The sequence below is a fragment of the Ctenopharyngodon idella genome, chromosome 2 (genome assembly GCF_019924925.1).
Source record: "Ctenopharyngodon idella isolate HZGC_01 chromosome 2, HZGC01, whole genome shotgun sequence".
NCBI lineage: Eukaryota > Metazoa > Chordata > Actinopteri > Cypriniformes > Xenocyprididae > Ctenopharyngodon > Ctenopharyngodon idella.
In genome coordinates this window covers 983,673-998,389 of record NC_067221.1, presented here as the reverse complement: position 1 = coordinate 998,389, position 14,717 = coordinate 983,673, and the positions used below count along the sequence as shown (strand labels likewise).

The 14,717-nt window shown below is 36.3% G+C and overlaps 1 protein-coding gene across 1 annotated transcript in view; it reads left to right on the top strand.

Annotated features, from left to right (window-relative positions):
* Positions 1–14,717, top strand: part of LOC127504736 (NACHT, LRR and PYD domains-containing protein 12-like) — a 595,457-nt gene that overhangs the window by 291,896 nt on the left and 288,844 nt on the right. The window contains exons 63-67 of the mRNA XM_051879684.1: positions 1,441–1,614; positions 1,954–2,127; positions 9,583–9,756; positions 11,260–11,433; positions 13,518–13,691. Coding sequence (XP_051735644.1) covers positions 1,441–1,614; positions 1,954–2,127; positions 9,583–9,756; positions 11,260–11,433; positions 13,518–13,691 — 870 coding nt within the window. The remainder of the gene's footprint in view (positions 1–1,440; positions 1,615–1,953; positions 2,128–9,582; positions 9,757–11,259; positions 11,434–13,517; positions 13,692–14,717) is intronic.

The window sequence follows — 14,717 nt, the reverse complement described above, 5'->3', positions numbered from 1 at the left end:
CAGCCAGAGTGAAATCGCCCAAAAAGAGGCGGTGCTCCACAGAGCGTGATTGACGCTGATTGGACTATAGCCTATATCCAGAGGAAATAGAACAAACAGCCTAGAAGTGACAGCTAGCGTAACACTGTGGTTGAAAAAATATCCGTCCCTTTCTCACTTTGGTGGTGCGTCGCCCTATTTCCCTGATGAAGAAACCGCCCCTGGAATAGTGAATGAGGGTATAGGGGGCGATTTCAAACACAGCAAAGGAACCAATCAGAACATGACACATGAACAGGGGAACACATGACAAGATCACATGAAGAGCAAGACTGTGAGAAATGTAAAAAAAATAAAAGACATGAAAACATAAACTAAACTGAACCTAGAACAGTTGTGACACTGCCTCACGGTGCAGCACTGAAGCAAATGAACTACCTTTTCCAAAACATGTTTGATTCTCTTCTGCTCGAGGAAATACTTTTATTCCTTAAAGGTGCCGTAGAACGTGTTTTCAAAAGATGTAATATAAGTCTAAGGTGTCCCCTGAATGTGTCCGTGAAGTTTCAGCTCAAAATACCCCATAGATTTTTTTTAATTCATTTTTTTAACTGCCTATTTTGGGGCATGGTAACTTTAACCACATTTAACAGTACATTAGCAACATGCTAACGAAACATTTATGAAGACAATTTACAAATATCACTAAACATATGTTATCATGGATCATGTCAGTTATTATTGCTCCATCTGCCATTTTTCACTATTGTTCTTGCTTGCTTACCTAGTCTGATGATTCAGCTGTGCACAGATCCAGACGTTAATACTAACTGCCCTCGTGTAATGCCTTGAACATGGGCTGGCATATGCAAATATTGGGGGCGTACATATTAATGATCCCGACTGTTGCGTCACAGTCAGTGTTATGTTGAGATTCGCTTGTTTTCCGGAGGTCTTTTAAACAAATGAGATTTATATAAGAAGGAGGAAACAATGGAGTTTGAAACACAATGTATGTCTTTTCCATGTACTGAACTCTTGTTATTCAACTATGCCAAGATAAATTCAGTTTTTGATTCTAGGGCACCTTTAGTTCACAGTGGATTAACTAATGTTAACTAAAGCTTATTGTAAAGTGTTAGAGAGTAGACAATGTGTCTGAAAACAACCGACATAAACACATTTGTCCCAGCGATCAAACCAAGAGTGACATTGACACGAAAGAACCTTAAAGATGATATGAAATGAATGTGTAAACTAACATAAATAGATCGACGATTTCAGCCTTTGTATTGTTACAGTGTCAGTAGTATATTTAAATGAACAATGTGTAGTCTTTCTCCATGTTTTTGCTCCTATATATCCCTGTTTATTTGTCAGCAAAAGTCTGCTGGATGAAGCTAAACATGTTAGTTGATCATCATAGATCTGAGTCATTGTCTTTTCTCTTTCTGTCTTCAGTCTGAATAGATGCAGTATTACAGAGAAACAGTGTGTAATCCTGACTTCAGCTCTGAAATCAAACCCGTCACACCTGAGAGAGCTGAACCTGAGCGGGAATGAACTAGGAAACACAGGAGTGAAAAACCTCAGTGATCTACTGATGAACCCACAATTCAAGCTGGAGAAACTAGAGTTAGTATCATTATACTGTACAGCAGTTACAGTGAGATTGAAGTTTATTTTAAGACAGCAGAGCTTATGTTTCAGTTTATAACAGTGCATCGATTTAATTTCCAGCATTTGATACAATGTACTGATTGTGTACATGCAGAAATCTGCATTTTCAACAGAGAACAAAGAATAGAGATGTCAAATAAATAGTTAAAGATGAAAGAGAAGAAACAGTATCTTCAGCACACAGAACTAGTGTGACTGGGTTTCAGAACAGACTATTGGAAACTAAATGCTGCTGAAGCTCTTCAATAAGATGATCATCATAGATGTGAACTATTGTTATTTCTCTGTCTTCAGTCTGAGTTACTGCAGTATTACAGAGGAACAGTGTGTCATCCTGACTTCAGCTCTGAAATCAAACCCGTCACACCTGAGAGAGCTGAACCTGAGCTGGAATAATCTAGGAAACACAGGAGTGAAGCACCTATGTGACGTACTGAAGGATTCACACTGTAAACTGGAGAGATTGAGGTCAGTAACATTCACATACAAGAATCAAAATGCTGAAAATCAACAGTTTAAACTAAAACACTTTATTCTCAATATCTCACAGTGGGCCTCATTTATGAAACAAAACGTATTATGACAGAAAATTGGGCGTATGGCCGTTTCCACGCAAAACTTGGCATTTATCAATATGAGCGTGAGCGGTGGCTGTGATCAGATCTCACGTCAGGTCTCAGCTCGTTTACACAAGTTTCTGTGTTAGTGTGAACTTGGGTGCAGCATAGTGAATCTGCTGGAGAATTGAGATGAGAGCATTTTGTTCATTATGCTATTTAAACTGATTTCTGACTCTAGCTCCTCCTAGAGGTTTAAAGCTAGAACTACCAGATTGGGCTCAAACCTTCAGACTGTTCTGACTTAGTGTGCTTTATCTTTACTAACTGATCCGACTCACGGTTTTCCTAAAAATGACTATTAAATCTGGAAAAAATCCCATTGACTTTCATTGACGGAATGTTCAGATGAGCCAAGACTGTTCAAACTCCAACTGTCAGAATTCAAATTTTGACAGTTGGAGAGGCTCATCAGACTCCATTAGCTGCCATTCTATGTTCTATTTCTAAACCATTGAGACTCATTCAGACTTCCATTCTATCTAATTATTCTAATCTATCTATCTATCTATCTATCTATATATCTATCTATCTGTCTGTCTGTCTATCTGTCTATCTATCTATCTATCTGTCTGTCTATCTGTCTATCTATCTATCTGTCTGTCTGTCTATCTGTCTATCTATCTATCTATCTATCTATCTATATATCTGTCCATCTGTCTATCTATCTGTCTATCTATCTGTCTATCTATCTCTATCTATCTGTCCATCTGTCTATCTATCTGTCTATCTATCTGTCTATCTATCTCTATCTATCTGTCCATCTGTCTATCTATCTGTCTATCTATCTGTCTATCTATCTCTATCTATCTGTCTATCTGTCTCTCTATCTATCTATCTATCTATCTATCTATCTATCTATCTATCTATTTGTCTGTCTGTCTGTCTGTCTATCTATCTGTCTATCTATCTATCTATCTATCTATCTATCTATCTATCTATCTGTCTCGCTGTCTGTCTGTCTATTAAAACTACTAAACTAAAACTTAAACCTTCAAACTTTTAAAACTACTTCAATCTTTCTGGCTAGACTTTTTTAAGCCAACTTAAAGTTTGTCTACAAACTTTTTTATCTAGTTTAGATTATTTTCCTGACCGACAACCGAAGTTCATTATCGATCGAACCGTTAAGATCAGAATGTCATATTAGAATTAAATTAAATTAGAATAGATGTGTGTCTGTGACCCATTAAAAACACCACAAATGTTTGTTTCTTTCCAGGAGTTTATCTTTACATTCACAAATAGTGACATAAACAGCAGAACATGAGGATTCACACATCATCACATCACACACGCTTCTGTGGAGAAAAACAGAACAAAATTAACTAGCCTATATAATATATATATATAATAGAATTTATAGAGGGTGATATTTAAATGAGGATTGTTTTCAGCCGCCACATTTATCAACATACGATCATTCGTACGATGGGATTGGCAGCATACTAATGTTTGATGAATCACACGTGAACCCTGTAGTAAGATGATTTCTGTGCTCAGATCTACGTTAGATTGATAAATGAGGCCCAATGAGTCTGAGTTCACATTATAATTGTGCAAAATTTTCACCTTTTAGTATTTTGTGATCTGGTGAAATAAAGATGATGATCTCTTTCCTCTGTCTGTTTTATTTGATCATGAAGATGATGTGACTTTACAGAATAAAGAGTTTTTCTTCTGTCTTATTTTCTGCTCTCTCTCTCTCTCTCTCTCTCTCTCTCTCTCTCTCTCTCTCTGCGCATGCGTGGGCATCTGTCGAGTGAGTGTGAGGGGTGCGTGGTGAGTGTGAGTGGTCTTTTTGCCCACTGTGGCAAGAATATTTGCTTTCTTTTTCTTTTCTATTTATTTTCTTTTTTTTGGGTTTTGATATCTGTGGTAAATCAAGTGGTGAATTAGTTTTCTTTGGGGGGGTTTGGCCGTCGCCAACCAGTGTATCACTGGAAAGCATGGCAGCCCAAAACACAAGCACTAGTTTGGAGTCTCTCACACGGCGCCACGGAGTGAAAGTGGTGTCCGCGGTGAATGTAGAGGAGTGTTGATGCCGTTGGTGATGTCGTTGGCCATGAATGTATTTTAGCGGCATCTAGAATGAATAACGCTATGGTTTTGTTTTTGAATTCAGTCGAGAAAGCAAACGAAGTTGTGGAGAAAGGAGTGGTAATTAGCGGTTTGTTTACCCCAGTGCTTCCCCTTTCTACCCCTGCGAAGAAGGTCACGTTGTCTAACGTTCCACCTTTCATTACAGACGAAATGTTAAACAAAGAACTGTCACGTTTTGGAAAGATAGTCAGTCCTATGAAAAGAATCGCTCTCGGAAGTAAGTCAGACTTGATTAAACATGTAGTATCTTTTAGGAGATTTGTTTATATGATCCTGAAAGATAATAGGAATGAGCTTAACCTGAATCTGAAATTAAGGGTTGATGACTTTGATTACACTGTCTTTGTAAGTACTGATGTGATGAAGTGCTTTGGCTGTGGTAAAACGGGACATCTTGTGCATGTTTGTCCAGACAAAAATGGCACAAACGCACAAGATGCCTCAAGTGAAAATGGTGTCAGGGAGGAAGGATTAACAGATAATGTTTCTGATCCAAGCCAAGTTGAGCCCAGGCCATCCACTAGTAACACAACTGATACGGTGCCTCTTTCAAAGACAGAAGAGGTGAATCAGGCCGCAGAAAAAAATGCATGGAGAGAATGAATTAGTTGTCACTGTTGTTGCCAGAAATGAGTCCAAGGCTGATCAGAACATGGATATTTCACATGTTAGTGTAGGGTTGAACAAAATGTCCCCTTCCGAGAGTGTTAATTTAGGTGATAGTTTAATGATGGATATGGATCAGGCTGTTTTTAAAACGCCTTTAAAGAGAAAAAAGAAAGACAAGGTTTCTGAATCGAAACAAGCTAGAAAAACAGAAAATGAAAAGGAGTCTGATGTGAATGATGTTGGCAGCGAGAGCGATTTCTCCGATTCTGGTGCTTCTAGTTGTTCCCAGAATGAATGGACATGTAAAGATTATGATACTGAGGAAATTAGGAAGTTTTTAAACCTGACAAAAAATCTGAGGGGGGTACAGGTTGCTGACTATTTTCCAGACATTAAACACTTTGTGGAAAATACTAGGATGTTTATGAGTGAAGGATGTTTCACAAACAAAGAGGTATACAGATTGAAAAAATTTGTGACAAAGCTACAAAACCAGTTAAAAAGTTAATGGCAGTTAGTTGGCTCAAACTTTTGGCCCTTATTGGCTGCTTTTTTCTTTATGGTTTAAGTTTACTTTTTTATTTTCAAATGGGTGACATTCGCATTGCGTCTTTAAATGTGAATGGCGCTAGAGATCGTGTAAAACGCTCGATGTATGAGATTATGAGTCAGAAAAAAATTTATGTTTGACTTGTACAAGAAACACATAGTGATGTAACCAATGCTGTTGAATGGGAAAAAGAATTTAAAGGTCTCTCTTTAAGTCATAAATCTTCATTTAGCGGAGGGGTTGCTATTTTATTTGCTAATAGTTTTACTCCCTGTTCTATTGAGACGGAAGAGGTTGTGAAAGGTAGACTGCTAAAGATTCGAGCTCAGGTTGAGAATCACACTTTTGTTTTTATTTGTGTATATGCCCCAACTTTACCATCAGAAAGAATGGTGTTTTTACATGTTCTTGCTGAAAATTTGTAAAAATGTAATAGTGAAGAGTATTTAATTTTGGGTGGAGATTTTAATTGTGTGGAAAGTAACATAGACAGGAATCACGTAGAACCACATATGCCTTCTCGTAAACGACTTACTCGGGTGGTTGAAACAAATGATTTATGTGATGTATGGAGGTGTCTAAATGGGAATTTAAAACAGTATACATGGACACATGCTCGTGATAATAGGTTGTCTTTAGAAAGAGGTTTGACAGATTATATTGTTTTAAACACCATCTTAGCATTTTCAAGAACTGCTTCATAACCCCAGTTGGGTTTTCTGATCATAGTCTAGTTATAAGTACAGTAACTTTAAACTTTGTCAAGCTGAAAAGTGCTTACTGGCATTTTAATACAAATTTATTAAGTGATGCACATTTTATAGATACGTTTAAATTCTTTTGGGAAAATTTTAGGAATGAAAAAGCAAGTTTTCAGTCTTTGCAAACATGGTGGGGGTTTGGTAAAACTCAAATTAAGCAACTATGTCAACAGTACACTCATAATGTCACAAAAGATATAATTAAATCTATTAGAGTGTTAGAGGATGAAATTCTGAAATTTCAAGAAGCGGCACAGTCAAGTGGAAATCAAACACATATTCTTTTTTTAAAGAAATCGGTGTTGTCTGACATGCAAAGAGTGAAAGCACAGGGAGCGCTAGTTCGGTCACGATTTCAAGATATAGACCAGATGGATTTGCCGTCAAAATTCTTCTTTAGTCTAGAAAAAAAGAACGGTCAAAAACGTGTTATACATTCTTTATTTTCTGAGACTGGTTCTCTGATATCAGACCCTATTGAAATTCGTAAAAGAGCAAATGTTTTTTATGAAAAACTCTATAGTTGTGAGCATGAGGAGAATCAGTCTGTTGAGCAGTGTTTCTTTGAGGAACTGCCAAAGGTCTCTGAGGACTCTAATGCAGCACTCAAGAGGGCTATAAGCCTAGGTGAACTGCATGAAGCTCTCCAAAGCATGGAGAATGGTAAGGCTCCTGGGATAGATGGAATCCCAGTTGAGTTCTATAAAACCTTTTGGCCTGTGATAGGGGAGGATCTGCTGGCAGTTCTCAGTGACAGCCTAGTCGGAGGACTTCTGCCGCTGAGCTGTAGAAGAGCGGTCCTTACCCTTTTGCAGAAAAAAGGTGATGTGAGAGACATAAAAAACTGGCGACCTGTATCCTTGTTGTGCTGTGACTATAAGTTGCTTTCAAAAGTGTTAGCTACTAGACTAGGAAGGGTTTTGGAGGAGGTAATCCACTCTGGTCAGTCCTATTGTATACCTGGACGATCAATTTTTGATAATATCCATTTAATAAGAGATTTATTTGATGTTTCTAAAATGATGGGTATAGATATGGGTTTGATTTCCTTGGATCAAGAGAAAGCGTTTGATCGTGTAGAACATGACTATCTGTGGAAAACTTTACATGCATTTGGTTTTAGTTATGATTTTATTAGATATATAAAAGTTTTATACAATGACATTGAGAGTGTATTGAAAGTTAACGGTGGCTTATGTGCTCCTTTTAAAGTGTGTCGTGGAGTAAGACAGGGATGTTCTCTGTCTGGGATACTTTACACACTAGCAATCGAACCACTGTTAAATAAATTGAGAAGAGTTTTAGAAGGGGTATCTATACAAGCCAGTAAAAGCACTTTAGTTTTATCAGCATATGCTGATGATGTTGTCATAATAGTAAATAAGCAAAATGATGTAGACACATTATTAAAAACATTAAGGGATTTAGAAGTCATCTCTTCAGCTAGAATTAACTGGGGTAAAAGTGAAGCAGTGTTAATAGGAAAGTGGGAAAGAGGGGTTCCAACACTCCCAAATGGGTTAACTTGGAAAAAAGATGGTTTAAAATATTTGGGAGTGTTTATAGGAGATGAAATGATTGTTCAAAAAAATTGGGAGGGAATAATTGAAAAACTTAAAGGTCGTTTAATGAAATGGAAATGGATTGTAAAGAGTTTATCATATAGAGGACGTACCCTTATTATTAATAATTTGGTGGCCTCTTCTTTATGGCACCGACTGGCTTGTATAGACCCACCTGCATATTTACTTGGGAAAATCCAATCCATATTAATAGATTTTTTTGGGGGGAAAAAATGCATTGGGTACCCCATAATGTATTGTATTTACCAAAAGAAGGAGGGCAAGGGCTTGTACATTTACAAAGTAGGACTGCAGCTTTTCGCTTACAGTTTATACAGCGATTCCTTACTGGCCCAGAGAACTTAAGCTGGAGGCCAGTGGCCAGTATGATTTTAAAGACTGCTGAAGGACTATGCTTGGATAAGCCTTTGTTCTTGTTGGATCCCAAAAAAGTCAACACATCTAGGATGCCAGAGTTTTACAGGAATCTTTTTAAAGTATCTCTTTAAGGTGAAAAGAACTGATCCTACGTCATCTTTATTCTGGCTATTGAAGGAACCCCTGATCTATGGATCACGTTTGGACATTTTGGGTGCATGTGGGACAATGACTGCAGCATTCATTAAATCCAAGATTATAACAATTGGATGTTTAATCAAAGTGGCTGGGCCAAGTTTTGGTAAAGCTGAGGATGTAGCTGTTCTTTTAGGAGTGAAATCCATTCAAATTGTTACACAAGTATTACAGAAGTTACAATCTGCTTTTATAATAGAAGAATTAAAGATGCTTCAAGGTTACAGTGAAGGGGAATTTATCCCTAATGAAAAGGACCAGTTTCCAAATCTGCTTCTTTCACAAAATTTAGGTGATTGTACAGGATTTTTTTTGGAATCTGAATTGGTGACAGATATAGATTTGTATGAAAGTAATGGGAAAAAAATGTATAAAGCTTGTGTAAAGGTTTTTAACAAAAGGGGATTACATGAAAGAATTGACACACCGTGGCGTACTGTTTTTAAGATGAGTAATAATGTTAGACCAGAGTGGAGAGCACTGTACAAGCCACCGTTAACTAAAAGAGCTGGAGATCTACAATGGCGAATTCTGCATGGCATTATTGCTGTAAATGCTTTTGTTTCTGTTTTGAACCCAGATATTAGCAATGAATGTCCTTTTTGTTTTCAGAAAGAGACCGTTTTTCATACTTTTGTGTATTGCTCAAGACTTAAACCTTTATTTGATGGTTTGCAAAATCTTTTTAATTGTTTTAATGAGAAGTTTTCTGTGCAGAGGTTTATTTTGGGTTTTAAATATGTTCAAAAAAGAAAGAATGATTGTCAATTGCTTAATTTTATTTTGGGAAATGCCAAAATGGCCATTTACATTAGCAGAAGAGAAAAAATTGAGCAAAGAATCAATCATAATGTTGAAAGGGTGTTTGCAGCTATGATCAAATCAAGGCTTTTAATTGATTTTCATTTTTACAAAGCTATGGACTCCTTAAATATTTTTGAAAGAATATGGTGTCATAGAGGAGCTTTATTCCGTTATTGAAAATGAACTTCATTTTGCACTCTTTTTATAAAATGTTTTAAATTTTGTGGAATTTTTGATGTTATGTGACTTGAAGTGATTTTTTTTAGTTTTGTTAAATAAAGATGCTTGAAAAATCAAAAATATCTCTCTCTCTCTCTCTCTCTCTCTCTCTCTCTCTAATGTAGTTTAAGTTCCTGTTATATGACAGATGAAGGTTGTTCTGCTCTGACTTCAGCTCTGAAATCAAACCCGTCACACCTGAGAGAGCTGAACCTGAGCGGGAATAATCTAGGAGACTCTGGAGTGAAAAACCTCAGTGATCTACTGATGAACCCACAATTCAAGCTGGAGAAACTAGAGTTAGTATCATTATACTGTATTTACTGTTTAATTTATTTTAAGTCAACAGGACACAAGTCACATCATCTGTAGCGCTCGAGGAGGACTGAACTATTAACAAACTAGAAGATATACAAAGAAACTCAGACATGAATGGAACAGAAAGAGAATCAAAAAACAAACTCAGAACGTGACAAACATTGTCTTTAATCACAAATCTAACATGTAGGAGAAATAAAGCACAACCACTTCAACATAAACAACAGAAAAAAGAGAAGAGCTAAGGGTTTAAGGCCCCGTTTACACTAGTACGTTTTTGTTTTAAAACGATCCTCGTCTACACCGGCGTTTACACAGCGTTTCAGAAACGATCTCCGTCTACACTACACGACTGAAAACACATGTCACATGACCGTTCATGCACACTGGGCATGTGTGTTCAAGTGTAAACAGTTTCCTCTTGTGCATGTCAGTAGCTGCAGTATTAAACAATGCAGTTTAACTGATCAATGGCTGCTAAAAATGACAACAAAACCAGCAAAGATTGCAGTTCAGTCTCCATGTTATTGTTCACACGGTCGTCGAGGACACACACAGTGGACGTGGGCAGCCACACCATCGTTCTCAGAAGTCTCTGTTTTGGTCCGTTTACACTGAAACACAACCCCAGTGTTTTCAAACTAAAACAGGGTCTGCAGCGTTTTCAGAAGTCTCAGAAACACTGGAGTAGTGTAAACCACAGGCGTAACCGTAGTAAAAGTTATGCGTTTTAAAATGAAAAGGCACTAGTGTAAACGGGGCCTTAATCAGGGTGTCCAATCCTGCTCCTGGAGGGTCCTGTAGAGTTCAGCTCAACCCCAATTAAACACACCTGAACCAGATAATCAAGCTCTTACTAGAAACTTCTAGACAGGTGTGTTGAGGAGAGTTGAAGCTGAACTCTGCAGGACAGAGTTTGGACCCCTGGATTAAACACACAGAGTAATTAAAGTGAAACAGAACAGCTGCAGGAACTAATTAACCAAGAACACTAACTAGGGAACACACACAGACAGCAACACCATGATAATAAAACACAACAAAACTGTGACACAAATAGATTATTCTGAAATCTTACATTTATATTGGACTAATGGTACTTTTCACTACATTTTCTTTTATTAAGCAAAATGTGTGTTTAGAGATTGTAAATTATAATCTAAAATGACTTAATAATTGATCAATTATTTTTTCTTTTATTAAAAATGTGAAAATAGACCATAGTTCATTTTTCTATTGTTTCTATATTGATCCTATATATTAATCTAGAGTGATAAATTCACTTATTTGTGGAGTGAGGACGGATCCAGACTCGGATTGTAACTAGTGTCCTCAAACGCTCCTGTCTTGGTTTGTTCGTTTATATCATTAAGTTTCCATGTTTTTGCTGGTTTATTAGTGACTGTATGACATTTATTCATGATTCATTTAACTCACACATGAACTGAACATGGATTTGAGTCATTTTCTCTTTCTGTCTTCAGTCTGAATAGATGCAGTATTACAGAGAAACAGTGTGTCATCCTGACTTCAGCTCTGAAATCAAACCCGTCACACCTGAGAGAGCTGAACCTGAGCGAGAATAATCTAGGAGACTCTGAAGTGAAAAACCTCAGTGATCTACTGATGAACCCACAATTCAAGCTGGAGAAACTAGAGTTAGTATCATTATACTGTACAGCAGTTACAGTGAGATTGAAGTTTATTTATTTTAAGACAGCAGAGCTTATGTTTCATTCTTTATAGCACTGCACTTTCTGGGTTTTACCTATTGGTCACATTTTTTTAATCTAGTAAGTAATTGTTTAATTTTCAGCGTTTGATATGATGTACTGTAGGGATGGGCATCTTTCAAAAATATTGCATTCGAATATTTGGGCTCATAAAAATCAAATATTTGTTTATTTAAATGACGCCTTAGGAGAAAGACGTTGTTATTTTTTTTATTTTTTATTTTTATTAATTTTAATTAAAAAAATTATTATTTTATTTATTTTTTATCGTTTCTGAACAAGCTTTTTTTATTAATATTAAACATTTGCTTACAAAGTACAAAAGTGTAAAAAAGAGCCGGAGGTTCAGGGATGGCCAAACATTGAAAATGATCACAATGAAAATGAGAGGAAAATAAATAAATAATATAAATAAATAAATAAATGAGGAAATATCAATTAAACAGATCACATAAACATAACAATCCTCCCCACAAAACAAAATAACAATCTTAAATAAAGATTATACAAAGACACCAAAAAGTGAGCATACATTCAAAGTTTTACTAGCCTTTTTGTTTCAGCAGGTAGATAAGGATTTAATATAGATCTTAACATCTTCTTGAAAGTGAGAAGAATGGGAGGTCACTTTCATAGTTTTACATTTGTGGATGTAAAACTATGAAAAGCAAAAGCAAAATAATTAAGTTGGAAAGAAAAAATAAATTTTCCTGCTGCTTCTCAAAAATAACAAATCCAAACAAGACATCCTTGAAATAAAGCTCAAAGTCTTTATATATATAGTCTACAATGAACTGGCAAATGTCTTGCCAAAGTTTTCTTGTATGATCACAATACCAGAAAAGATGCAAGAGAGTTTCTGGTTGTGAATCACAGAAAGTACAGTTCACATCTATACTTAATTTCAGTTTAGACACAATGAAGGTTTTTACAGGATAGTACAGATGAATAAGCTTAAAAGAAATCTCTTTGACCTTATTCACCAGAAGATACTTGTTAGGAAGAGTCCAAAACTTCTTCCACAATATATTTTCCACTAAATTGTTCCATCTTGAAACGACATGAGGAGTGGAAACCCAATCATGAAGAAAAAGAAAACAAATCTCTCTATTATTTTTTACTGTAGATTTAAAGCATATTCTGCCTACATACCTGTCAGCCGGGTCTGGGAGAGGTATTTCAGAACTTGACAAAAAACTATTACAGCCCTTAAATAACATAATGACACCATTAGGGATAGCACCAAATACAATGGCAAACTGTTTTGGAGTAACAGGAATATTATAATGAGAAAGAAACTCTTGGTAAGTAAATAAGTACCCATCCTGATTAAATAGTTGACTAACCCGACTGATCCCATTCTTAAACCAATTTTCAAAAAATAAGGACTCATGTTTATAACAAATATTCTTATTATTCCAAATGAAGTAATTGGTTGGAGAAAAATTGTGTTTGGAAATCATAGACCATGCCAAAAGTGCTTGTTTGTGGAAATTGGAAAGAGCAACAGGGATCTTCTCAATGCTGAAGATACACATCAAAAGAAAATTCAAACCTCCCAACTGAGAAAAGACATATTCTGGTATAATATTCCAAATACTGGATGGATTTCTCAAGTAATTCCTCAACCAGTTGATTTTAAAAGGCAGACGACGACATTATGTGATAATACAATAAACTTGTTAAATGTGCTCCACAGCGCCACACAGTGCATTAAATTATAACTGCTAGTTTCAGTGCTTGGGATTTATCATGGATTCACTGCATTTACAGCCAGCAAAACAACATAGTAAAATTCGAGTAGTTTTTTTATTAATAAAGAACAAAGAAGGGAATAAAGAATAGAGACGTCAAATCAATAGTTAAAATGAAAGAGAAGAAACAGTATCTTCAGCACACAGAACTAGTGTGACTGGGTTTCAACAGACTATTGGAAACTAAATGCTGCTGAAGCTCTTCAATAAGATGATCATCATAGATGTGAACTATTGTTATTTCTCTGTCTTCAGTCTGAGTTACTGCAGGATTACAGAGGAACAGTGTGTCATCCTGACTTCAGCTCTGAAATCAAACCCGTCACACCTGAGAGAGCTGAACCTGAGCTGGAATAATCTAGGAAACACAGGAGTGAAGCACCTATGTGACGTACTGAAGGATTCACACTGTAAACTGGAGAGATTGAGGTCAGTAACATTCACATACAAGAATCAAAATGCTGAAAATCAACAGTTTAAACTAAAACACTTTATTCTCAATATCTCACAATGAGCCTCATTTATGAAACAAAACGTATTATGACAGAAAATTGGGCGTACGGCCGTTTCCACGCAAAACTTGGCATTTATCAATATGAGCGTGAGCGGTGGCTGTGATCAGATCTCACGTCAGGTCTCAGCTCGTTTACACAAGTTTCTGTGTTAGTGTGAACTTGGGTGCAGCATAGTGAATCTGCTGGAGAATTGAGATGAGAGCATTTTGTTCATTATGCTATTTAAACTGATTTCTGACTCTAGCTCCTCCTAGAGGTTTAAAGCTAGAACTACCAGATTGGGCTCAAACCTTCAGACTGTTCTGACTTAGTGTGCTTTATCTTTACTAACTGATCCGACTCACGGTTTTCCTAAAAATGACTATTAAATCTGGAAAAAATCCCATTGACTTTCATTGACGGAATGTTCAGATGAGCCAAGACTGTTCAAACTCCAACTGTCAGAATTCAAATTTTGACAGTTGGAGAGGCTCATCAGACTCCATTAGCTGCCATTCTATGTTCTATTTCTAAACCATTGAGACTCATTCAGACTTCCATTCTATCTAATTATTCTAATCTATCTATCTATCTGTCTGTCTGTCTATCTATCTATCTATCTGTCTATCTCTCTATCTATCTGTCTATCTATCTATCTATCTATCTATCTATCTATCTATCTATCTATCTGTCTGTCTGTCTGTCTGTCTGTCTGTCTATCTGTCTATCTATCTATCTGTCCATCTGTCTATCTATCTATCTATCTATCTATCTGTCTGTCTATCTGTCTATCTATCTGTTTGTCTATCTGTCTGTCTATCTATCTATCTATCTATCTATCTATCTATCTGTCTATCTATGTATCTATCTATCTATCTATCTGTCTATCTATCTATCTATCTATCTGTCTATCTATCTATCTATCTATCTGTCTATCTGTCTATCTGTCTATCTATCTATC